The sequence below is a fragment of the Danio aesculapii genome, chromosome 12 (genome assembly GCF_903798145.1).
Source record: "Danio aesculapii chromosome 12, fDanAes4.1, whole genome shotgun sequence".
Taxonomy (NCBI): Eukaryota; Metazoa; Chordata; class Actinopteri; order Cypriniformes; family Danionidae; genus Danio; species Danio aesculapii.
The window spans coordinates 17,021,132-17,048,917 of NC_079446.1; the positions used below are offsets into that span (position 1 = coordinate 17,021,132).

The 27,786-nt window shown below is 38.6% G+C and overlaps 1 protein-coding gene across 1 annotated transcript in view; it reads left to right on the top strand.

Moving 5' to 3' along the window:
• The window catches only part of arhgap23b (Rho GTPase activating protein 23b), an 89,449-nt gene that overhangs the window by 42,393 nt on the left and 19,270 nt on the right, over positions 1 to 27,786 (top strand). The window contains 2 exon segments of the mRNA XM_056469982.1: positions 1,677 to 2,856; positions 11,804 to 11,915. Coding sequence (XP_056325957.1) covers positions 1,677 to 2,856; positions 11,804 to 11,915 — 1,292 coding nt within the window.

Here is a 27,786-nt window from a genome sequence, read left to right on the forward strand (position 1 = left end):
CATCAATATTTGGGCATAGTCCATTAATATAAAAAGCTTATCAGGCGTATAGGTATTATGAAGTAATGCAAAGAATGTATAGTTTTACACATTATATTTATATTTTTAAAATAGCTTACATTAGCAAATAAAACATAAGGTGGGTCTACTGGGCAAAAAGGGGTCGTCTCTTTTTAGAAGCTGTTACTCATTCATTCTCACCATACACAAGGTCTTGGTCTCTTTTTCGTCTCTTGTTTATCCTCATAGCATCCAAGTGGGATAAAAGAACTGCAAAGTGTTTAAAGTGTAATTTTTTCCCCATTCTTCCTACAAACAAGTCAGTGGGCAACAGTACAGAATCTTTGTTCTCGCATTTTGCACTTCAAAATGCACCACACATTCTCTTTTGGAGACAGGTCGGGACTGCAGGCAGGCCAATTAAGTACCTGAATCCTCTTCCTCCACAGCCAGGCTTTGTAATGTGTGCAGAATGTGGTTTTTCAATGTCTAGTTAAAATATGCATGGGTGTCCATGGAAAAGAAGGCAACATATTGTGCTCCAAAATCTCTATGTACTTTTCAGCATTAATGGTGCCATCACAGAAGTGCAAGTTACCATGATACAACCCAATACCATGACAGTCCCTGGCTTTTGAACTTGTTGCTAGTAACAATCTGGTTGATTTTTTTTTTCTTCTTTGGTCCGGAGCAGACGACTTTCCCCCCTAAAAATACATAAAACACCGATTCATGTTACCACAGTACATATTTCCACTGTATATTGGTCCATCCCAGATGCCTCAGAGAAGTTGACGGCGCTTCTGGATACTGTTATCATAGGGCTTTCTTTTAGCACAGTACCATTTTTAACTGACATTGTGGTGATATCGCTTATAGATGAATCACGATTCTTGATGCAGTGCCACCTGAGAGATTGGAGATCACAGTAATTCAGCGTAGGCATGCGCCATTGTCTTTTACGTGCTGAAATTTCTCCAGATTCCATGAGTTTTTTATTATGCTATGCACTGTTGATCTTTCTTTGAGGAACATTGTTTTTAAACATTTCAATAATTTTCTCACATATTTGTTGGCAAACTGGCGATCCTCTGCCCATCTTTACTCCTAAGGGACTAGACCTTTCTTGAATGCTGCTTTTGTACCAAATCATAATTACAATTACATGTTGACATGACCTGTTTCAAATCACATCATTCAACCAATTTATCTGATTACTAGCTCTAAATTGCTCCTGTCCCAAATTTTTTGGGGGGGGACATGTTGCAGGTCTGAATGACAGGAAATGATGTATGCGATGAAATACAAGTCAAAGTAAATTTGAAATCACAACTTTCTTTTTTATTTACATTTTCCATACTGTCCCAACTTTTTCTGATTTGGGGTTGTATGTTCTCTTAGCATGTTTCTTAAATATCTGCCAACATATTATGGTATTTGTGTGTATAGACATATACAGAACATTTAAATATTGTTATTAGTTATAGAAATAATTAAATGTCACTCTGAGATCAAAGGTTAATTGAATGTATCAGTACTTTGCGTTTCTGTCGTTTCTTAAACCTGTATTTTAATTGTATGTCCACAAAACTTTGCCCCTTATCTTTCATTCTCAAACACAAATTTATTTACAACTAACGCAGCTTATTAAATTTGCATTCTCCATTATTTTGCAGGCATATTCTCAAGATGCCTACTTGAGAAGGAATGAGCCATACACTGGAGAAACACAAAACCTTCCTGAGCCTCTTCCAGTCTGTTACTCAAGCAGAAAATCCTCGTCAACATTGCAGAACCATGCTATTCCTGATAACATGAACTCTGACATTGTTGTAGGGTCTCAACCTTCCCCTCACTGCCTGATTCACCACCGCATCTGCTCTTCGTCCTCAGGTGGGAAAACAAGCCTGTTGGACTTCCACTTTGCCAACCACAACGCAGCTATTGCCTCTGCCTCACTGGCTCACCCTAGGAAAGCCAGTCTTCCCCAAGGTCGCAGTGAACTGTGCCACCAAGGTCTGTCAGACTGGTACTATAGCCAAGTAGACCAATCAAGACTTGGCAATTCCCATCATTACCAGAGCAACTCTCAAGACAGGCTCTATGAACTGGGACTGGCACCAGGAGGGTCTCATGGTGGTCGGAGACACAACACTTCTCTGGATGCCCTCCTACTACATTACAGTGCAGCGATGGGGATCAATCGCTCACCTTGCTCTGACTCCTATAGTCTTGGGAGAACGAGTCAACACTCCAGCCATTCTTGTTCAGAAAACCTGCTAGCCGCTTATGCTTCGTACGAGCAGAGGTTTGGCCATTCACTGGAAACACTAGAAAAGGCATCCATTCTGATCTCACCCCACAACAAAAGACCAGCACAGCCTCATGAAATCCATCAGCTAATCAGGGTAGAGGAGTGCACAAGTATTGCCAATAATCACATGATTGGTTCCGCAGTTTTGCCACCAGCAGGTCAGGTTTTAAGCCAAAAACAGCAGCCAGCTGTTCACATCAGACATTTACCTGCACAATATGTTGATGGTCAGATGGTAGGCTGCCACACCTCCATTCCAAAAACCATCTCACTGCAGAATCCATCATTCATCACTCCATCTGTGACAGAGTCCCAAGAGCCCCAAGGCTCACTGGTCACTGTGTTTACTGAGGAACCTTTACAGCTTAAAAAAAATCTCCCCTCAGGCATTGAGAGTCATTGTTCTTTACCTGTGAATTTTCTTAAACCCCTTTCAGCTACAGCTCTTCCCTTACAGTCAGAATATTCTGTACACAAAACCAATAGTGGCATTACACACTCATCTGTGGAGCAGGGCTCCTTGGCTGTCATCCCATTAAAAGGTCAGTATATATCACTTTAAATAATAACTATGTTTACATTTAGTCATTTAGTTTATTTTACTCTATTAAGTTCAGTTCATTCGATCCTGTATAGGCCTAAACAGAATTTCCTGGTACAAAAGCAGGTTTTCACAAGAGTTAAAACAAAATGGTTAGATCTTATACACTTTTTGTCTTTTTTTTAATTTGTGCCATTGTGAAGAATACTAACATATACCATCGGTTAACCAAAAGACCATGCTAGTGTAGAAGAAACTATTGTTTTGCTAACATAAGGCAAACAAAAACACAGAGATGTTTCCCAGCTAACAGAAAACATTCCCAGAACATTCAGTAATGTTCATTAAAAGTTATGTAACAGTAAGCTTGCAACTTTATTAAAATAGAATTTCTGAAACATTCTAGTATCATTGATAGAAAAATGTTATCAACAATAAACTTGTAATGTAGTTATTTAATAAATGTTTTTTTTTTTTTTTTTTTTTTAGATTTCCAGTTCAACATCACTATTTTTATGGCTGTAGTTAAAGAAATGAGGAGTGGATTTTGTGGTGACTAAAATCCTAAATGAATAACATGCTGACAGTTCCATATGGCATGCAAGTAGTTATCAGTGGCATCTAGTGTGCATTGTGAGAAAATGTTGCTTAAGACTATTTTTAACTATATTTGACTATATGAGTTGAATATTTGCATTCATGGAAAATGTTTAAGCACAAGTTTTTGTTTCAAGTGTTGGAGGGGGAAACTAGGTTATTTTCCCATTTAGCCACTGCTATATTTAATGTTGTACTGATATTTATTATTATTTTGTGAAATGTAGAAAGTCTTTTGTTATTGGTGAGTTTCATTAATTTTTCCATCTGCTGGGAAGTATATAGCGGGGTTGTTTAATGTATCTATTTTTCATTTAATAACAGATTTTATTTGTTGATATTGAAAATACACTGTTGCGACAGTGGCTAGCACTGTCACCTCACAGCATAAATGTCACTGGTTCGAGTACCGGCTGGGTTAGTTGGCATTTCTGTGTGGAGTTTGCATGTTCTCCCCATGTTAGCATGGATTTCGTCTGGGTGCTCCGGTTTTCCCCACAGTCCAGAGACTGGCTCTATAAGTGAATTGGGTAAAGAAAAATTGGCCATAGTGTATGACTATGTGTGTAAATGCAAGAGTGTATGGTTGTTTCCCAGTACTGGGTTGCAGCAGTAAGGGCGGTGTAAAGCATATACCAGAATAGTTGGTTGTTCATTCAGCTGTGGGGACCCTAATAAATCAGAGCCTAAGCAGAAGGAAAATGAATGAATGACTTAATGAAAATTCACTTAAAATGTAGATTGGATTTACTAGATTTGATTGTGTAGATCAGTTCCACATTATTTACTTATGTTACTTTAACATGTTCTGTAGAACCAAGTGTCTATGTCACAAGAGATACTGGAAAGGGTTGGGAAATCATTGTTGGAATTGGTTAATTGGACTATGGTGGGTGGCATGGTCACCTCACAGCAAGAAGGCATTTCTGTGTGGAGTTTGCATGTTTTCCCCGTGTTTTCATGGGTTTCCTCCGGGTGCTCTGGTTTCCCCCACAGTCCAGAGACTATAGGAGTATAGGTGAACTGAACAAACTAAATAGGCAGTGTAAGTGTGTGAGTGTGAGTGTGTGTGTGTGTGTGTGTGTGCGTGCGTGCGTGCGTGCGTGCGGTGTGAATGAGGGAGTGTATGGGTTTTTCCCAGAGCTGGGTACTTCATGCTTAATAATCAGTTCTTTTTTTATTGAGCAGAGCATCCCTCCCATAACAAGGAACAAGAAACTTAAAACATACACTTGGCACAAATGAAGAGAAAATGAAAAAATGAAAATGAAAAGAAAAGCACAAATGATAATAGATTAATATGCATTACAGGAGTAGAAATAACCTATTATGTTTTGCACAACACTTATCAAAAAGGAGTCTTGGAAACATAATTAATTGAAGTGTAGAAAGGACCTATAAATAACAGAAAAAATATCACATCAATAAAAAATATATTACTGAAAAATTTGTGAGTTTGTAGGGGAAAGTCAAGTTTTTAGCCAATAGATTTATATTTCTGCTTTAATTGACCATTTATGGTGTTATGTTTTGTTCAATACTTAATGACTAAAGAGTCTTCAAAACAAATGACTAAAGAGTCTTCAAAACTAAAGAGTCTTCAAAATGGACCTGTAAGTAAAAGAAAAAAAAGATTACATTATCAAAATCATATTAAAGAAAATAAATCAGAGTTTCTGTGGAAAATTTAAATAACAAATTTGTTATGTTTAAAACATACAGTATATTTTACAAAAGTGTTTAATATATCTGCTTTTGATTTTTATCAAGACTGACCTTTCAGTCAATTCAAGCGAACTGTTGAATGAGTAAGTTCACAGAAATGCAGACATATTGGAATCTTTATTAACAAGTTAAGAAATGTAGGTTATTAATATGTCCTTTTCAACTGAAAAAAATAATAAAAGGTTTCTCTTGTTGAAGCTGATTCTAGCCTTTAAAATCAACTCTCGATTCTTTTTGAAATCGACTCACTGCCCCACAGTACAAGGGCTCTAATAAAGTTTTAAAGCCTTGTACACCACATAATAACAGTTAAAATGACACAACTCAGATCTTTTTCTTTCAAATAAGTTTGAGATTATTTCTGCCGATTACACTTTGTACATCAGAGATAGATGACATTAGACCAACTGACCGTTTGTTCGATCGGGTTTTCTGAGGTAACTTTAACATCAGTTCGGACAAACGCTCATGCAATAATACAACCTAAAAACACTTTATATCTCACATTACCTTGTCGTGTCACACCATTTCAACAAATAAAGAAATAATTATTTTACATATTTCATATCAGTGGCACTTGGAAGGAAAATATAGCTTAACTGCTAAACAATGTCAACATTCAAGTACATTTTAAGTGATTGTAGTAAATAACGGTATCAAAACACTCTCGCTCAGCACAAGTGTTCTTCTAAAAAAAAATTATAAATGTGATATATTTGTCCTCAAAACATCGTCTTTGACAATACAGGGGTTGGACAATGAAACTGAAACTTTAGTGTTGAAGGGTTCATGGCTAAATATGATCAGACTGGTAGCCAATCTTTAATGTGTAATATATATATATATATATATATATATATATATATATATATATATATATATATATATATATATATATATATGTATATATATATATATATATATATGTATATATATATATATATATATATATATATATATATATGTATATATATATATATATATATATATATATATATATATATATATATATATATATATATATACACAGTTTAAGTCAGAATTATTAGCCCCCCTGTAAAAAAAATTTCCCCTAATTTCTGTTTAACGGAGAGAAGATTTTTTTTGGTAACACTTTATAATAACTACACACTATAAATCATTAATTAAGCGTTAGCATAATTCATTATATGTTAAGCATTAACTACACATTACTAAACGTTAGTAAGCAGTTTGTAACTGCAGCTACAAATGGTGTATTATTGACTTATAACCACATTTATAATGGGCTTAATAATTGTACTTTCGTACTTTGTAACTGGTTGATTTTTCATTACTAAATTAAGTATTGCATTATTTACAAACCATTTGTATTTAAGAGTAGTTGGAGGTTTTTAAGATAATTCAAAATGAGTTAATAAATGATTAATAAACTACTGAAATCAATGTTTATATATCTTATTATTTAGGCATATACTGATAGTAAATTTATGTATTAATAAATGCTTTATTAACTCAACTTCATCCAGTTTTGTGACCTAATCTAAAGTGAGGACTATTAATGCTTTATAAATCCCTTAAACATGACAATTAAAAGCTCAGTATCAAATGAACAATAATCTTTGCAATCTTATAAAAAAAGTAAAATTACTGTAAACTTTAAACATTGCTGAATAACAGGAGTGTCAAAATATGACATAAAATTGGATAAAACAACAATATAATAATTTAACAATATAATAAGATGCAATGTTTAAACTGTACAGTAATTTAATTTTAGATAAGGTTGCAAAGATTTATTTTTTACTTGATACAGTTTAATTTGTGCATCTTCAAATTAATAGAAATTAATGAAAGTCATTTATGTTCTTTTTTTCCTGTTTAGAATATAACTGAGCCTTTAATTGTCATTTATAAGGGATTTATAAAGCATAAATAGTCCTCACTTTAGATTAGGTCACAAAACTGGATGAAGTTGAGTTAATAAAGCATTTATTAACATACAAATTAACTATTAGTATATGCCTGAATATTAACATATATAAATGTCATTCTGAATGATCTTAAAAAAACAACCAACTATTCTTAAATAACTGGTTTGTAAATAATGCAATACTTAATTTAGTAATGAAAAATAAATCATTAATAAGTATGAAAATATGATTATTAAGCACATTATAAATGTGCTTATAAGTCAATAAATCAGCATTTGTAACTGCATTTACAAACTGCTTACTAACGTTTATTAATGTAGAGTTGATGCTTAACAGATAATGAATTCACTATTTGCTAATGCTTAATAGATGACTTATAATGTGTAGTTATTATAAAGTGTTAACGATTTTTTAACACACTTCTAAAAATAATAGTTTTAATAACTCATTTCTAATAACTGATTTATTTTATCTGCCATGATGACAGTAAATAATATTTTACCAGATATTTCTAAGACACTTCTATACAGCTTAAAGTGACATTTAAAGGCTTAACTAGGTTAATTAAGTTAACTAGGCAAGATAGGGTAATTAGGCAGGTTATTGTATAACATCAATTGGGAAATATTTAAAACTGGAAAAAAAAAATTCAAAAGGGGGCTAATAATTCTAACTAATATATTCTAATATATATATTAGTGATGGCACTTAAATATGCCCTGCAATTAAACACTCTAGAGTCTGAACAAGAGGACATGTGATAAAGTGCCCAGGATAGCCTTTGACACATTCTTGCCCTCTTCTCTGCTGAGCTTGAACCTTTGATTCCCCTCTTGGACCTTTCCTTCCCCTCTTGCAAACTAAAAATAAATAGTCAGGTGTGACTAGTAATGAAATTTTGTCCCCTCTGTAAAGTGGTTTGTTGAGGAAGCCCTCTACAAAGATCATTGATAATCTTTGGTTTAGCCTCAAACAGATGAGTAACTCTTTTTAACTCTTACAAAAGAACCATTTATAACTCTCCTTGGGTATTTAATGATAAGGTTGAAATGTGTGATGACGCGAGTCTGAATCCAGACTGACCCGTGTTGCAGAGCTCTCAAACTCAACACTATGTATAGTTTGGACTTGACTATTGATGTGTACTCTTACATTTATCTGTGAGTAATTGATTTATTATTTATGAATTATTATTTGATTCTATATTTGGCTTGATACACTTTATCTGGAAAATAAAGTGTTAACTTTTGATTCATTCTGAATTCTCCTGAAGTCATTATATCCAGTAGATTATGTGGAGTCCTCTATGCTGTGTACGTGATTTTATAGATTTAAAACTCATTTTAGTGTACAGAGCAGGAGACATGACAGCATGAAGACCTTTTAATTTCTGTTTAATCACCGATATTAGCAAGTTGTATGGAAATTACTAAACTGACCAGTAAGTTAGCAGGAAGCAACCGGACTAAGAGGTAATAGTTAACCCTGCATTCTCTGACTAACTTCAGAATGTTGAGATAGTGTTCGTGAGAAATAACGCAAACATGGGGCGTGAAATTCCAAGTGGTGTTTGGTCCCTTATCAATGTATCATTCAGGACTATGAGATCAGATATAATTCAAAACTGTAAACTGAACCATGAATGAAAATGTGATCCATTCCTAATTAGAAATAGAATTAGAAATACAATCTAAATTTAAAGTCAGATTAAATGTTTTTCAGTTGTGTTTAAAATGTAAAGTAATTTTATTTTCAAACCATTTTTGATTGATAAAGTTTCATTTGTGCATCTTGAAATGATTAAATAATGAAATAATACTCTTAGATAAGAGTTTTGTAGATACTGCAACACTTAATTTAGTAATGAAGAATTAATTATTTTACAAAGTATGAAAATACAATTTATTAAGCACAGTAGATGTGCTTATGTGTCAAGAATACAGCACTTGTACTTGTAGTTATAAACGTGGTACTTATGTACATTAATGCAGAGTTAATGCTTAACAAATGATAAACAAATTATTTGCTAATGTTTAATGAATGATTCATAGTATTTATTTGTTTATTTGGGGTGAAATATTGATGTTTACTGATATGAAGAGATTTGGTGTATCTGAACTAGTTGCATGTTTTAATTATGACATGAAATATTAGCCTTGAACAATCACAACAGATCATACATTTGGATTATTTTATTATAATAGAAGGAACATACAGGCTGTTTGCTGCAGTATAGCTGTTTGGTCATAACAGGAGAACAATGTTGTCTTAAAATGTGTAAGTTGTATTATAATTGTGTTTTCTTATGAAAATAAATGAGGTGACATTTTTTGACTGTATACTCCTTCAAGAGGTTTTCAAAGTCTTCATTAAGATACACAGAAAGTGCTCTGAGAATGCAAGCTCTCTGAGTTACACCATACTTAAGTGTAAATTATTTACAAGCATCATAAATACAGATAACAAACCTCGTCGTTGGTAGCCATCAGTTTCCAAATTTTATGTCCTGCAATTCCTCCTTTTTTTTCCCCCAGTAGATGATGACCAGCTTGCTTGTGTAACCATCCAGTTTTCACATAACTGTTTGAATTAGTGGAACGGTAGTGATTCGGCAGCAATCTGCAGATTTAAGAGACATAAGATTATAGTAAGCGTAGCTTTCATGTTTAAAAATATATTTAGGGTCATTCATTGACATCCGGACCAAAAGCATTTAGGGTAACTCTGCATAGACATGAATAAAGCACTATTAGATTGAATTAGGTAAATGAATTACTGTTTTTTCACCACTTAGAGACTACTAAAGAAATCAATAGTTATAATATCATATTTATATCTTGTTCACAAAACAGAGCTGTCTGTAGACAAATGTATTTTTTTCCATTTTGCTTTTAATAATTTGATGATTGTCTCTGTTGAACCTCAGACAGCAATGCTCTCGCTCTTGCTCTAGGCTTTGTTTGTTCTCTCCAGCTGGATAATGAGGGTAAAAAGGGTTAGGGTTGTTTTCACCATGTTGGTGTTTTAAAGAATTTATCTTTACTTCAAAACAGCCAGCTGCTCGCAGTGTATGCCGATAGTTTGCCATCTTTCAATGATTTTGATTTTCCAGCCATAGAACCCACCAACTGATCCTTGTAGGCCTGGGTGCTTTGTAATTAGCGCTTCTGTGACCTCTTTGTATTCTTCAATTTTAGGGTACACTTTAAAATTTCTTTTTTTAATTTTTTTATTTTAGTTTGGGTTTAGTTTTGAGTCTATGTTAAGTGAAGTACCATCATTCAAAAACTCTTCATTCGTTTTGTATCAACAAAAAAAAATGTTTGGGGCTGCTATTTAATCCATCAGTATTAGTTATATTTTTTTTAATTTATGTGATGATTGTGTTCATATGCCATTGAAATTCAAATTTTAAATTGTTTAACAGAGTAAGGGATTTTTCAACATTTCCTAAATGTTTTCTTCTTGAGAAATTCTCATAAAATATGACATAATAATAAAAGCAGTTAGAATAAAACTTAACCTAATAATGAAGTTTTTTATATAACTATTTTAAGGTCAATATTATTTGCTTTTGTGCCAACTTGTGGTTGTACAGGGGAACTGCAATAAAGTGCTCAGGTAAATTTGCTGTACACATTTGTGTCTGTCAGTTTGTATTTGTGAATGACATTTTACAAATGCATAGCTGTTATTCTGCAACTCTGAATTCAAAACATGTGCTTTGATTATTGTCTGTGTGCAAATCGAGAGATTCAGCTATTCACATCAGAGCTAGTAGAGTAAATTTCAACCTACACATATTATCATCACAAGTTCTCACAATTAGATTTGCAAGCTCTTAAGGTTTGCTACTGATTTACCTTCATACAGAACAAACCATTGTTATACAATGACTTGCCTATAACCCTAACTTAACTAATTAACCTATTTAAGCCTTCGAATGTGACTTCAAGCTAAATACTAGTAAAAAATCTTTAAAAATATCTAGTAAAATATTATGTACCACCATCATGGCAAAGATAAAGGAAATTTGTAAGTTGAAATTAGTTAAAACTATTAGGATTAGAAATGTGTTGAAAAAAAGTGTTCTCTACAGTAAAAAGACATTGGAGGGGAAATATGCAGTGGGCTAATAATTCTGACCTCAACTGTATAGCTTGTTTTCATATACAGTAAAATGCAAAATTATTAGCCCTCCTATGAATTTTTTTTCTTCTTTTTCAAATATTTCCCAAATGATGTTTAACAGAGCACAGTATTTTTCATAATATGTCCTATAATATTTATTTTCTTCTTGAGGAACTCTGTTATACAATGATTTTCCCAATTACCCTAACTGACCTAATTAACCTAGATAAGCCTTAGTTAAATTGCACTATAAGCTGAATTCTAATATTCTGAAAAATATCCAAAAATACAGGTGGCTAATAATCCAGGAGAGCTAATAATTCTAACTTCAACTGTATATAGGGTCACAGCTTATGATCAATGTGGGTGTCGTGGCCCACATGATTTAACGCACATTGCAATGATGTCATTTTAAACATTGTTTGAAAGAAAATTGAGCAGGTTGTGCAATATTTGATTAAAGAAACAAAGAAATAATCTACTTTTTTGATCATTTGTACAGTCTTGGCATTCATTCTATGGTTGTTACTTTCTAGTTATCTTTTTTGTGCATTATCATTACTTTAATTTCTTTTTTAACAGGCAGTCGGAAAAACAGCCGTCGCTCCTCCTACTTGTTGGCCATTACTACGGAGCGCTCTAAATCATGTGACGAGGGGCTGAACACTTTTAGGGAAGAAGAACGTGTTCTCTCGTAAGTGCAACACATATCAGAACAGTCAGAAGTAGAGATGTAATTATTCTTTCATGTAACTATGCAATACAATCCACAATATACAGGTTTCATGATTGAGATTTAAGACAAATTATAAATGAAAAAGTGTTTTTTTCATTTTTTTAAATCAAATTGTTCACATTATTTAACAAAACTAAATTGAAATTTTAATATAAATCCCCAAACAAATAAATGAATAATACAAATAAAAAATGTCTTTATACAAGCGGTTCATGTAAATGTTTTAGGAAGGTTTATTGTGTGCTTTAGTAAATAATAGTATAGTAGCAAGTAAAGAAACCCTGTGGAAACACAAATTTATGCTGACTCCAGCATGTAGAGGAGGGTTTTTATGTAACAAAATTTTTAAATTAATTTTAGCATATATTTACACTATTGTTTATATATTGACTAAGATGTGCAGTCACAGAGAAAAAAATACTATTATTATTATTATTATTGTTACAAGTATTCTTCTTCTTAACATTGTTATTATTATGAATGTTGTTGTTGTTGTTGTTTAATTAACCATTGGCAGAAGTTTTTCTTTGTGAAATAATTAATCCTTTTGTTAATAATTGTGCTATTTTACATTAATAAAATATTAAGTTGAGTTGGATGCTACCATTCCAAACGAAAAACATTAAAGTCAAGACCATTACTGTTAAATTGTGCATTCAGTACAGCCGTTTGCTACACTGTGTGTACAGATGACCATGAATTTCCTGATGCGCACATTATACATAATATCCTTATGTATCAATAATATGTATTTCCATGTTATTCTGATATGAGGGCATACTCGAAATGATCATCTAACATCTATGCAAACAAGTACTGACACATTTATTTTAGATTAAAATATAGGCTGAATTACAGACAATGAGACAACAATACACTGCATTATTAACAGTTTTTGCATAGCCACAGCCATATCACCCTGCAGCTCAAAACCAGTTACTCACTGAAGCTAAGCAGGGCTGAGCCTGGTCAGTACCTGGATGGGAGACCATATCCGAAAACTAGGTTGCTGTTGGAAGAGGTGTTCGAGAGGCCAGCAGGGGGTACTTAACCTGCGGTCTGTGTGAATCCTAATGCCTTAGTATAGTGAAGGGGATGCTATACTGTCTGTTAGTGCTGCCTTTTGGATGTTACGATAAACTGGTGCGTGGTGAGCACACTAGTGCTGTTGTCCTGTGGCTGCCGTCGCATCACCCAAGTGAATGCTGCATACTGGTGGTGGTGTGAAGAAACCCCCCCCATGATTGTGAAGCGCTTTGGGAGTATGGCCATACACAATAAATGCGCTATATAAATACACATTACATTACATATTTTCATGGCTTGTAATTTTTGCACACTGCAATTCAACATGGTTATAAACAGATCAGATGAATATTTCAAATTGAACTGTTTTGAATGTTTTGTCTAAACCAAAATAAAATTCAAATATAAATCAAACTCTCTAAATTGACTTTCAAATGAATCCAATGAATAAAAGTGAAATGTTATTTTCTCATTCTGGGAAGCATGAACTGTATCAAAAATCTAAAATTTGATCTTCAATTTTTATTATCAACCCAGAATAAACCTCACTCACTTTCCTTTGGCTTATTCCAGTCATTATCAGGGGGTTGCCACAGTGCAATGCAGTGTTGTCCTGACACTGGAATTAGATACCAATAGGTACCAAAATTTTAAAAACGTTCATTTCCCGCCAACATTTGAGCACTGTTGAGCGCGTTTTTAAACAGTGCTGATTTGCCATTGTGTTCACTTGCTCAACAGAAATTACTGTGATTGGCTGTGAAGATCATCAGTTCACCAAACTCACACTGTTTACTGAGTGTAACCACAGAAACTGGGCACTGGAGTGTTTTAAAACCACAAAGATCAGTTGATTCATCATCAGATCACTCATGTGTCTGTTTATAAACAAACCAGCTGATTTTCACTGCTTTAAAATGCTCCAATGTCCCTGTATCTGTAGTTACACATGGTAAAGAGCTGTGAGTTCAGTAAACTGATGACCTTCACAGCCAATCACAATCGTTTTTAAAATTTCAGTACCATTTGGTATCGAATTCCAGTGTGCAAAAGGGAGAGTAAAGAAAGTGAAAGCATGATGTTGCGGATGGTGCCCGGAGGACTTTTATTATGAAAGAGCAGATCGCGGCTGGCCGGAAAAGAAAGTTGCTTTCACTCTGGAGATCGCTATATCGCCGCGGCCATTGCTCATGTGCAGTTCTCCACCTGTTAGGAGCCACAGACGGACACTGCAGTTTATTTCTGTGACAGAGGATTGTGTATGGTGTTGTGTGCGTCCTATGAGAAAGAAACCACACAAACACACCCACAAACATCCATAAGTGCCCAGATCAAGTGTAGTTCACCACTAAGCCAACTGCCTAGTTGCTAAGAAGATATAACTGCCCTTCAGTGTGCAATACACCACCATTGGACTGCTGTGCACTCTGCCTTAACAAGCTCAGATCCTCATAAATACGATGCTCCAGTACATACAAGCAAACGCACTTCAAAGCACCTTCTCATTGGCCTGGATGTTGATGTACACTGGATTTTAAGTCATATAGCCTTCAGTGGACGCATCAAGCTGCTCTGCCCAATACTGTCAGTATTTGCTGCTGCATTAGAGCTCACTCCCCATCGTGCTCTTTATTACTGATTGATAGCTGTACAGGCTGGCTCCCCCCATTTTGTGGATGTTCTGCAGTTTGTAATAAATCCTGTTAAACCTAACCTCATCTCTCTGTCGTGTTCTGACCGACACCCCTGGTTCGCTACGCTCCCTTTAACTAGCCCTAACGGCAAGGTAGTCTTCACTACATTTAATGGTCCTTCGAGCCGGAGTGTAGTCGTGCTGGGATTATGCAGCAGAGTGAGCAAGCATCATGGGCCCTCCCATGGCCAAGACGTCAGGTGAGACAGCCAGCATATTTACAAGATTATGAAATGGGTGCCGTGCGATCCAAGTCACGGATTTCAAGAAATGTCTATTTGTCCCCGCACATCCCTAGCGAGACAGTGCACAGCCAGCAACCTCACATTCAGTGGTGCAGACCCCCTGAGACACACGCAGAGTATATGTTGGATCCAGAAAATGAGTATGAGAATATCAGTCTTGGATGGCCACTTAACCCTACGCCATGCAATCAGGCAGACATTGAGCAAAGCGAGTTAATCAGGGATAGCAATTTGAGCAGTTATACTTCACCATATGGCCATGGCCAGGGAAGGGAACCCATGTTATCGACTTTAAATCAAGCACTAGTCCCTGAGCAGTGCGATCCACTATTTGAATCATGGCCAGTTCCTCCTGTGCCAGTAGCAGAGGCCCCTTTGATGCCTGAGGAAGAGTATGAGGAAGTAGATACGCCACCTCGCCTTCGGCCTTCCTCTAACTACCTACCAGAGTCAGCAGTTGAGGAGCACCATGTGGTTACTGTCATTGAGTGGATGATGAGTGAGTTACAGTTAATGAGAGACAGTATGATGCCAAACCGCATAGCACATACTCATTCACATTCAACACCTCAGAGTCATAACCTCCCTCACCATAGTAGAGGCTTGGAACATAACACTTGGTGCCAGATGCAACGACCAGGACCCCACACATCTACATTTGGTCACCTGCCCAGTATGCATAATGCCAGTAGAGGTCCTTTACCTCAGCCATGAGTTAGACCTTTCATGAGTCAACCTCAGAATGCAAGGAGCCGAGAGCAGTCTTGGGTATCCACATGTCAATCAGGAGGAGAGTATCGAGGGCCTGCTCCAAAGATCCCTCAGTTCATCCATAATGACCCCATGGAGTTTTCGCGGTTAAAGTTGGCGCTGACTAATATGTTGCCAGCAGATGCCCCTGAACTCTTTAAGTATCAGATACTTGTAGACCATTTGAAGCTTGAGGAGGCCTGTCTCATCGCTGACTCCTTCATTAATTCACCCCGGCCATACACTGATACAATGATGGCTTTAACAGAGAAGTTTGGACAGCCACACCACATAGCCTTACGGCGAATTGCTGCTTTGATGGAGTCACCAGAGATCAAGAGAGGAGATCTAATGGCCTTTGAGAGGTTCTCACTGCATATCCAGTCATTGGTGGGAATGCTTCAGACTTTGGGCCCAGATGGAGATGTCGAGTTGAGCTGCGGCTCACATGTAGCACGCTTACTCACCAAGCTTCCCATTGAAATGAGAGCTAACTTTCGTCGATCAAGGTTCCATCATCCGAGACATACCCCTACCCTGCTCGACTTAGCTGAATGGTTACGCTATGAGTCATGGTGCCAAGGTTACGACACCACTTCAGAACATCGCACCTCACGGATGGCTGGATTTAGAGTGGATAAAAGATGCAATAAGCCTGTTGCTACAGTCCTTCATGGTTCTGAGAGTAGTACTTTAAATAGAGCTCAGACAGAGAGCCAGAGCCCATCTCCATCCAAGCAGAAGAGCCAAATCAAACCTTACTGCCCCTACTGTAACAATACGGAGCACTTCCTGAATAAGTGTCAGGCCATTCAGAAGCTTATGCGGGAACAGGTTGTAGAGTGGATCAAATCACACAAGAGATGCTGGAGATGTGGAAGAGCCCATCAAGCATCTCAATGTGACCTGAAGAGGCTCTGTGATGTCTGCCAAAAGAGGCACTTAAAAGTACTACATGATGCTAATACTCGTCCTGAAGAGTCCAAAGCTGAAAGCTGTCTTGTGAACACCAGCCTGGATGTCCTGTATCTTGATAAACCATCGTCTCATGCTCGAGTATTGCTAAAGGTTGTCCGAGTCATCCTCCAAAATGGAGACAAGACACTGAATACTTATGCAATCTTGGACAATGGATCAGAGAGGACAATGCTCTTACCAGAGGCAGTCAACCAACTTGATCTGGATAAGAGACCCGAAAACCTTGCTCTCCGTACAATCCGTCAGGAAGTCCAGACACTGAATGGAGCCTCAGTCTCATGTAAAATATTATCCACTTCCAAGCCCAAGAAAACATTCCACATCAAGAATGCTTTTACTTCTAAGCGCTTAGGCTTGGCAGACCACTCGTACCCCATGGCCAGTCTCAAGAAGAGGTACAAGCATATAGCTGACCTTCCACTGGAGTCCTTCTCCTACGTCAAGCCGCTTGTGCTGATTGGTGCAGATTACCCTCAGCTGATCACTCCTGTTGAACCCGTGAGACTAGGCCCTCCGGGAGGTCTGGCAGCCATTCACACTCGATTAGGCTGGACACTTCAAGGACCGGCACATCTCATTCAGTGGGCTTCAAATAACCAGCAGTGTCTTCACACTAGCATATTATCCCCAACCATGGAGTTGATGCAGAACGTAGAGAGGCTCTGGAAGATGGACGCTCTGCCGTATCAGAGCACTAGGCTAGCTGTGAGGTCAAAGGAGGATAAAGAGGCGTTAGAACTTCTGGAGGTCAAAACAAAGCGAGTCCAGGTTGCAGGCATCTTCAGATATGCTACACCTTTGCTGAGGAAACAAGGTGTACCCCCCCTCAGAGCTCAAAAGGAGAGTGTCTTACCTAGCCTCAGAAGCCTAGAGAGACATCTGGCCAGGGACCCTCAACAAGCTGAGGAGTATTGTGCAGCCATTAGTAAGTTAGAGGAGGCAGGAGCCATTAGGAGGCTCACTACAAGTGAAGAATTAGACTCCGCTGAGTCATATTACATCCCGCATCATGTGGTGCGCCATAACGGGAAAAGTCGAATAGTCTTCAATTGCTCTTTCCCATACCAAGGCCGCAGTCTTAATGACACCCTCCTGCCGGGACCAACTCTTGGAGCCTCTCTTCTGGGAGTTCTGCTACGTTTCAGGGAACATGCCAGTGGCGATCAGTAGCGACATCAGAGGCATGTTCCACCAAGTCCAACTTTTACCAGAAGATCAGTCGCTCCTCAGATTTATATGGAGGGACATGAAACGTGCCGATCCACCTGCAGTCTTACAGTGGCAGGTTCTCCCCTTCGGTACTGCCTGTTCACCTTGCTGTGCCACATTCGCACTCCACAGACATGCAAGGGATCACAGTGGAGTAGAAAATGCAGTCCGTCATTCAGTGGAACATTGTTTCTACGTGGATAATTGTCTCCAGACTCTGCCGACAGCTGAGGAGACTAAGGAGTTAGTTGACCAGCTCAGAGAGGTGCTGGCATCCGGAGGGTTTGAGCTCAGACAATGGGCCTCCAATGTACCTGATGTGCTCAGACACTTACCTGCTGAGGTGAGGTCCGACAGTATGGAGAGGTGGCTTTCGCATGACGAACCTGGTCTTCCGGAACCAGCCCTGGACCTCAGTTGGCACTGGGGATCAGATACCCTTGGTTACAGAAGCAGACCTGTGGAATACAAGATGCTGACAATGAGGAACATTTATAAAGTGCTGGCCCGCCAATACGACCCTTTGGGATTCATAGCGCCCTACACTACCCGAGCAAAGCTTATTGTTCAGAGGATGTGGGACAATCCACGTGACTGGGATGACCCATGTATCCCCCCCGACTTGCAGATGGCATGGACGACATGGGAATCTGAGCTTCACTGGCTGCCTCACATTGCTGTACCACGTCCCTATGCTCCAGGCCTCACTGAACCGATGGTGGTCTCCAGACAGATACATGTATTCAGCGATGCCTCCACTAAAGCATACGGCTCTGTGGCATACATCAGGACTGAAGATGTTCAAGGACGAATACATGTAGCCTTCCTCGCTGCACGATCTCGAGTGGCACCTTGCCGCCAACACTCAATCCCTCGCCTAGAACTTTGTGGAGCGTTGACCGCTGCTCAATTAGCGAAGAAGATCAAGACAGAACTAACTGTCAAGACGGATAAAACAGTCCTCTGGAGTGACTCGACGACGGTATTAACTTGGTTGCACTCGGAGTCATGTCGATTTAAAGTATTTGTGGGCACGCGCATTGCAGAAATTCAGGAGCTAACTGCAGGGAGTTTCTGGCTTTATGTTGACACCGCCCAGAACCTAGCTGATGATGTGACCAGGGGAAAGGCCTTGGCAGAGCTAGCTGTTCCAAATCGTTGGAGTCAAGGACCACCCTTTCTTCATAAGCCCCCCACCAACTGGCCATCACAACCTGGAGAACTCCTCGAGCAGGACATTTCTGAGTATAAGAAAGTGACTAAGAATGTGGAACGGTCTCCAAAGCTAACAGACAGGAGGCTCAAGGGACCTCAAATTACCGGTCTTGGAATGACCTGATGGAGTCAGTAGCACAGGAGGCATACGGGTTGGCCAATCAAGATAACCGTTTGAACAATCGTCGAGCTGAGAAGACTATTTTCAGTAGGATACAAACAGAGTGCTTTCCAGAAGAGTTACATTGTCTTAAAGCAGGGAAAGCTGTTTCTCGCAGCAGCCGTCTCGCCTCTCTATCTCCAGAGCTCGATCTCAGTGAGGGATTTATACGAGTAGGTGGGAGACTCCGACGAGCTGAAGGGTTAGACACAGCCTTTAAGCATCCTATTCTCTTAGACCCATTACACCATGCAACGAAACTCCTCATCCGGGATTATGATGAACGGCTCTGTCATCCAGGTCCAGAGAGAGTCTTTGCAGAGATTCGTCGCACGTTCTGGATCCTTCGTGGAAGGGAAGCCATATGGAGAGAGCAACACCAATGCCAAGGGTGCCAGCGATGGAAAGCGAAACCATCAGTTCCAAAGATGGCAGATCTTCCCTTAGCTTGCCTTCGCCTATACCAACTAGCGTTTTACTCTACAGGCGTTGATTGCTTTGGTCCATTTCAAGTGAGGCGAGGACGACGTTCTGAGAAGAGATGGGGCATTATTTATAAATGTCTTACAACTAGAGCGGTCCATTTGGATCTCCTGCATGCCATGGATTCTGACTCGTTCCTAATGAGCTTGAGGCGATTCATTGCTCGCCGCGGCAGTCCAGCTGAGCTCTATTCCGACCAGGGCACCAATTTCAGAGGAGGTGAGAAAGAGCTGAGTGAATGGTTTAGTTGCATGTCCCCTGACCTTCAGCAACTCCTTGCCAAGCAGAAAATTGCCTTCTGTTTCAACCCACCCGCAGCTCCACACTTTGGGGGGACGTGGGAGAGGGAAATTAAGTCTGTTAAAATGGCCTTGTATACTGTCATTGGAGCTCAGCCCATATCTGAGGAAGTCTTATTCACTGTCCTATTAGAGGTCGAAGCAATACTGAACTCTAAGCCATTGGGTTACACTTCCTCAAATGTTGCCGACCTGGATGCTGTGACGCCAAGTGTCCTTCTAATGGGGCGGCTTGATGGGACACTGCCGCCAGTGGTGTATCCAAAAAGCGAAGGATTAAGCCGTCGGAGATGGCGTCACTGCCAAGTGCTGGCTGATCACTTCTGGGCGAGATTCATCAGGTGCTATGTCCCCACACTACAGTGCCGCCAGAAGTGGCGTGATACTCAAGCCAACCTGACAAATGGGACTGTAGTCATGTTGATGGACCCACAGTATCCTCGAGCGCTCTGGCCTATTGGCAGGGTGATTAAAGTTCACCCAAGTGTGGATGGATGTGTAAGATCTGTAGATGTACAAGTTAAGGACAGAGTTTACACCCGGCCTGTTGCCCGGCTTATTCTTCTACCTGCAATACCAGCTGAGAACGATGAGGAGAATGGCCTAAATGACTCCTAATTCACAGTACTCTTTTGCATGGTCAAATTGCAAGTAATTTGGGGGCGGCTGTGCAAAAGGGAGAGTAAAGCAAGTGAAAGCATGATGTTGCGGATGGTGCCCGGAGGACTTTTATTATGAAAGAGCAGATCGCGGCTGGCCGGAAAAGAAAGTTGCTTTCACTCTAGAGATCGCTATATCGCCGCGGCCATTGCTCACGTGCTGTTCTCCACCTGTTAGGAGCCACAGACGGACACTGCAGTTTATTTCTGTGACAGAGGTTTGTGTATGGTGTTGTGTGCGTCCTATGAGAAAGAAACCACACAAACACACCCACAAACATCCATAAGTGCCCAGATCAAGTGTAGTTCACCACTAAGCCAACTGCCTAGTTGCTAAGAAGATATAACTGCCCTTCAGTGTGCAATACACCACCATTGGACTGCTGTGCACTCTGCCTTAACAAGCTCAGATCCTCATAAATACGATGCTCCAGTACATACAAGCAAACGCACTTCAAAGCACCCTCTCATTGGCCTGGATGTTGATGTACACTGGATTTTAAGTCATATAGCCTTCAGTGGACGCATCAAGCTGCTCTGCCCAATACTGTCAGTATTTGCTGCTGCATTAGAGCTCACTCCCCATCTTGCTCTTTATTACTGATTGATGTAAGCTGTACAGGCTGGCTCCCCCCATTTTGTGGATGTTCTGCAGTTTGTAATAAATCCTGTTAAACTTGACCTCATCTCTCTGTCGTGTTCTGACCGACACCCCTGGTTCGCTACGCTCCCTTTAACTAGCCCTAACGGCAAGGTAGTCTTCACTACATCCAGTGTCGTGACAACACTAGTGCAATAATTTACCAATTACTGTGGTACATTTTACTGGTGGAATACGCTTTCTGCGACATCCCAAACCTTTGAGTGCATTTCATTCAACCCACAGATTTGGGAAACCACACACTTTTCCATTGACCCAAACTCAGCTCTAGGGACCTTTTCACTTTGAGACAACCATGCTATCCACTAAACCATCTACAGTATGTAAAATAATTCTATTACTTCCCTTATCTATGAACCGTCATGTTGAACTGCAGCTTACAAAAATGTAATCGCTAAAAAAATACAATGCAAATGAGCAGTGTATTCTATTTTGCTTTCTCCATTCCAGCATATTTTGTTTTGTTTTGTTTCAAAGATATTTGCCATTATTTTTCTTCCATAAACTTGACACTAAGTTTACTACATTTTATAGCTGGGTAATTCTTTAACACTTTTATGTCTTTTGATTATATATATCCGAAATATATATAATTTTGTTAAAATGTATCTTTCTTTGTCAAACTAACAATAAAACCTACTTTTAAAAAATTGCTAGATTTTTTTATTTTTTTTTTCATATTATTCAACCTCGTTTTAGGTGTCAAAATCACTCTTTTCGCCTTGTCACACACCCAGAGTTTTAAACTTCAACAATGAAAACAACAATTAAAAATATTATTTATCTGGTAACTATTAACTATTAATGCAATTAAGCAGTAGTGAAATAATTTAAATATTTTATAGTTAATAATGTGAGACTTTTATCAATATTAATTTTTATACAAAATAGAGCTGTCGCACAGTATCAGTGTCATTTCCACCACAACACTGAAATGTCGCTTTAAAAAGTTTGTGTGAAAGATCATTTAGGTGGTTTCTGTGAAAATGAATAGTGACATCTGAGCACATGTTCAAGATGGAGGGAATTTAATTTTACATCCATAACACATGAAGATAAATTAAGGTAAATATTGCTTGATAAGGAAATACATTTATTCTACGTCATTTCCAAACATGTTGTACCTTTAAAGGTGTTTTTAAAAACCAAACAAAATTAAGGTAAATAAGAGTTTTTTGTAAACATGAAAGGCTAGTCTCTATTCAAAGTGAATTGGTGAAGCGATCTTTAACAATACGATTTTTCACAATAAACTGTAGAAATGTCATTTCAATTACATTTATGGTTTCAAAACACAATTGATATGGATTGCAAAAGTACAGGGGTTGGACACTGACACTGAAACACTGGCCAATTTAGTGTTGAAGGTTTCATGTCTAAATTTGAGCAGCTGGTGGCCAGCCTTCATTGATTGTACATTCAATAAGCAGAGTAAGAGCAGTAAGAGCAGAGTTTGAAGGTCTGATTTGCAGAGTAACAGCACAGTTTTGCTAAAAATATTGCAATGCACACAATATTATGCCATATGGTGACATATCAGAGTTCAAAAGAGGATAAATTGTTGGTGTGCGTCTCTCTGGCACATCTGTGACTAAGACAGCAAGTCTTCGTAATGTATCAAGAGCCAGGGTATCCAGAGTAGAGTCAGCAAACCACCAAGAAGAGCCACACTCAACCGGAGTAACTATCGACGTAAGGGGAAGCTGTCTGAAAGGCTTGTTCTGATCCTTACACCGATTGTATCCAAAAAAACATAAAAGCACAGCTGCCCGACTCACTGCAGAATTAAATATGCACCTCAACTCTCCTGTTTCCACCAAAACTGTTGGTCGGAACCTCCACAGGGTCAATATACATGGCCAACTGCTCATTCGTGCCAATGCCAAACGCCAGTTTCAATGGTGCTGCAGCCAAAATTTTGGGCTGTGGATAATGTGAAACATGTATTGTTCTCTGATGAGTCCACCTTTACTGTCTTTCCCACATCCGGGAGAGTTATGGTGTGGAGAAGCCCCAAAGAAGCAACCCACCAAGACGATTGATGCCAAGAGTAAAACATAGGGGAATCAGTGATACTTTGGGCTGCAATATCATGGTATTCCCTAGGCCCAATACTGGTGCTAGATGGAGCATCACTGCCAAGGACTACCAAGGCATTCTGAAGGGCCATGTGCACCAATGGTGGCGTGTATCAGGATGATTATGCACCAATACACACAGCAAGACTGGTGACAGAGGGGTTTGATGAACACGAAAGTGAAGTTGAACATCCCATGGCCTGCACAGTCACCAGAACAAAAAATTATACGGATACGGCCTGGTCCAGGATATGGAAACATTGGGATCATCTCGTCGCCGGTCTTGGTTCGAATCAGTGGAGCTGCATAGTCTGAGGGCCTCGGGATGAGTACCCCCAGGTGGAAATAGAGAATAAAGAGAATAATTAGCGTAGCTGCTGTTCATAGTGTATATAAATGAGATTCAGAAACCTTCGTAGAGCACATTTATGTATCATACCGCTAAGTGATGCACTGAGTGCATGCTTTCCTAAAAAGATAGGTCTTTAATCTAGTTTTGAATTGGGAGAGTGTGTCTGAGCCTCGGCCATTATCAGGAAGGCTATTCCAGAGTTTAGTAGCCATAAATGAGAAGGCTCAACCACCTTTACTCAACTTTGCTATTCTAGGTACTACCAGAAGCCCTGAGTTTTGAAATCTCAAAGAGCGAGTTGGATTGTAGTGAGACAGAAGGTTGGTTAAATAAACAGGAGCTATATTATTTAAAGCTTTATAGGTAAGAAGCAATATTTTAAATTCAATATGACACAAACAGGCAGCCAGTGTAAGGAGGATAAAATTGGGGTTATATGGTCATATTTTATTTTCTAGACCTGGTAAGAACTCGGGCAGCTGCATTTTGTACTAGCTGAAGTTTATTAATAGAGGATGCTGGGCAGCCAGCAAACAGAGCATTACAGTAATTACAAATACAGTAATTTAGGTTCAAAACAACAGAAATTATAGCCTACAGTCAGTGAAAACCTCTTATCTGTGTATGTAAGCTTCAGCAGCATATGTAGCCTCTGTTAGAGAACAATTCAGTCATTCCTGGTTCATATTAGTCCAAAATGTGAAGATAATAAGTTAGTTATACGTGGCATTTTGTTCGCGTTTGCTGAAAAAATAATGTGCTCCTTTTTTTCCGGCTTCACCTTTGTTTCTTTGCGTTTCACTTTCGCGTTTGTCAGTGTCTGACAGGATCGGGTTTCAAAAGCACATCCATAATCAAGCGCAGGTTATTATCATCAGCTCAAGAAGTTTGTTATTTCAGATATAATGTTAGACGCGCGCGAGCGCTAGCAAGAAAGTGAAACCGCTTGCGCCTCAGACTAGCTCGTAAAAAACTACGGGGCACAGGGTAAATCTGCTCTTCTTCTTGGATTTGTGGCTGTTCATCAAGATGACCACAAGGTTTGTTTGATCCCAGGTCGACCATGGCTCGTTATTATATGTATTTATAATTCCGCTAAAATCTCTCGCTGTGTAATTCAAACATGGCGTTTTTTTTTGTTTTCATTCTGGCTTGTTGCTCAAGCGAATGACGTATCACTGTAAACCAATAGCGTTCAGCTGCGCATGTGGCTCCGCCTTTTGGTACCCTTTCTCGTGTTTGGTACCCTTTCGAAAGGGTGCCGAAAAAGTGGTACGGTACGGTTCGGTTCGGTACACTTTTTGACAGTGGAAACGGCCATAAAAGCGAGATGCACCCTTGGTCAGCAGCTAAGAGTAAATCGTTATTTTTACTAATGCGGTTTCTGTACTGTGATGAGGCCTGAAACCTGACTGAAACACTTCAAAAAAATTGTTCGTCTGCAGAAATGAGCATAATTGGGCAGAAACAACTTTTTCTAGTATTTTAGACATAAATGGAAGATTTGATATAGGCCTATAATTAGCTAAATTGCTGGGGTCCAGTTGTGGTTTCTTAATAAAAGGCTTAATAACAGCTAGCTTGTAAGGATTTGGAACATGGCCTAAAGATAAAAAAGAGTGGATAACATTAAGAAGAGGTTCTCCTATAACAAGTAGCAATTCTTTCAGTAATTTTGTTGGAATTGGGTCTAACACACGTAGCTGGTTTAGAGCTATTCCTAATTTTATCTAGCTCTTCCTGTTCTATGATTTTGAAGCACTGTAAATTATTTTGATTCAGTGGAATGTTTACTGGATCTGAAGTATAAGGCGGTACATGAACTTTAACATATTCTATTTTCTGTCTAAAGCCTTCTATTTTATCACTGAAAAAAAAAAAAGTCATCACTACTAATTTGCAGTGGGACATTTTGTTCCAAAGACAACCAATTATTTGTTCATTTAGCAATGGTGTTAAATAAATCTTGGATTGTTATGATTATTTTCTATCAGTTTGGGGAGGTGCTCAGCCCTGGCAGATTTTAGAGCTCTCCTATAGCTGGACATACTGTCTTTGTACGCAATTCTAAAGATAGTTTAAATTAGTTTTTTTCCATTAATGTTCCAGGACACGGGTTGCTGTTATGAGAGCGCGAGTATGATTATTATACCATGGTGTGGTTTTATTCACTCTAGCCTTTTTTAATTTGATGGGTGCCACAGTAATTAGTGTGCTAGTAAAGATGGCATCCATACTGCTGGTTACTACATCAAGGTCATTTGCGTTTGCATTTCGAAATAGAGAAAGATCAGGTAAGTTAATTTGTGAATTCATCTTTGGTGGACGGAACAATAGATCTACTAGGGCGATATATCAGAGCGGATCTGCTAATTTCAGGTAAACACAGCTTATATAGTAAGAGGTAGTGGTCTGTAATATCATCACTTTGTGGTATAATGTCTACATTAATGACCTCAATTTCATAAGACAAAATTAGATCTAATGTATGCTAAATCCACCACCACGACCAGCTTGATGAGCCTCATGTTTATTTAAGAATCCTGGAGGAGTTGCTTCATTTAAACTAATATAGTCATTCTGTTTCAGCCAGGTTTCAGTGAGACAGAGTGCATTAAGATTGTTATAGGTTATTATTTCATTTATGATAAATGATTTAGGTGCTAGTGACCTGGGGCCTCATGTACGAAGACTTGCGTTGAAATCATACTAAAAAGTTGCGTATGCACAAAGCTGTAAATGTGCGTACGCAGTAAAAAATTCAGATGTATAAAACACTGCGTACGCCGAATCCCACGCATATTCTCTTTGTACATCCAAATTAACGCGAAACTGAGCGCACGTGCACGAGCGTAAATCCCCTCCCTGCCTCCTCCCCTGTATGAATATGCTAATGACTCTACTTTGGCAAAACCAAACGAAAAAGCAAGAGAAACTTTGAACAGAATGTGAAATGGAGGTGCTCCTATCAGAGGTAGACCGGAGAAAAACTGTGTTATTTGCAAGTTTGTCCTCCGGAATTAATAACAAAAAAAAAAAAACGGTTAACGCAGTGGGGTCTGAGCATCGCACTGTGAGTGAATTTAAAAAGAAATGGTCTGATGTAAAAGTGTTTAAAATTTTATAGCGTCTTTAGCAGCGTGAGTGGTGTAGCTCGTAAAGCGCATGGCAGCATGTTTTGACATGTTCAATCATGGACTCGGTTCGAACCCAGCGTCTGATGAACTCATTCTTCTTTTTTCCCCCACTACATTTCAGATTTTGCCTACTCTTCATCACGAGGAAGACAAGTAGGAATCATTAATAAGTGTGTGTATTATGTTAAGCGTATTTGAGCGTCTCATATTATTTCCACATTTATTGAATGGAAATGATTCTCATTCATCCAAATTTGTCTTTAGATGGCGCCTTTATTGCAATGTGCGTGCAGTCGATCGCTCCGATTACATTGGGAAAAACGGCGATCGCTGCAAATTGTGCTTTAATGTTTGGCTGGTCAACTGTATGGTATAGAAACCTTATAAATCTGTTAGACATGCAGATGATCCCGTCCCATACAGCTGCCTTTGCACGGCTCAAAGATACTTTGTAGTGTGCAATTTTACTTAATTGCCTCTAGGAGTCGCCAATAAAAATAAAACAAACACACACAAAAAATGCACGTACGTCAGGCATGAAGTTGGCGTGAACCAACGCACATTCTCACGTTCATTTCATCGTTAGTAAATCCAAACGTGAGCTTGAAATCTAGGGTATGCAAAGTTTTTGTGCGTATGCAGTGTTGATACATGAGGCCCCTGGTGTTTAGTGGACCAAGCTTTACGAAATTTGTATTTTCACTTTTTAGCGGTTTTCCTGGTTTGATTCTTAATAGATTTATTTCTTGATCTAATAATATGAGGAACAGACACAGTCTCTATGGGGTTAGCCAGATATGCATTACTGTTATTTAAGTGGGACAAACAAGAGTCTATATGGCTAAAATGTAAATTTTGTGAATTTTTACTTACTAGTCAGACAG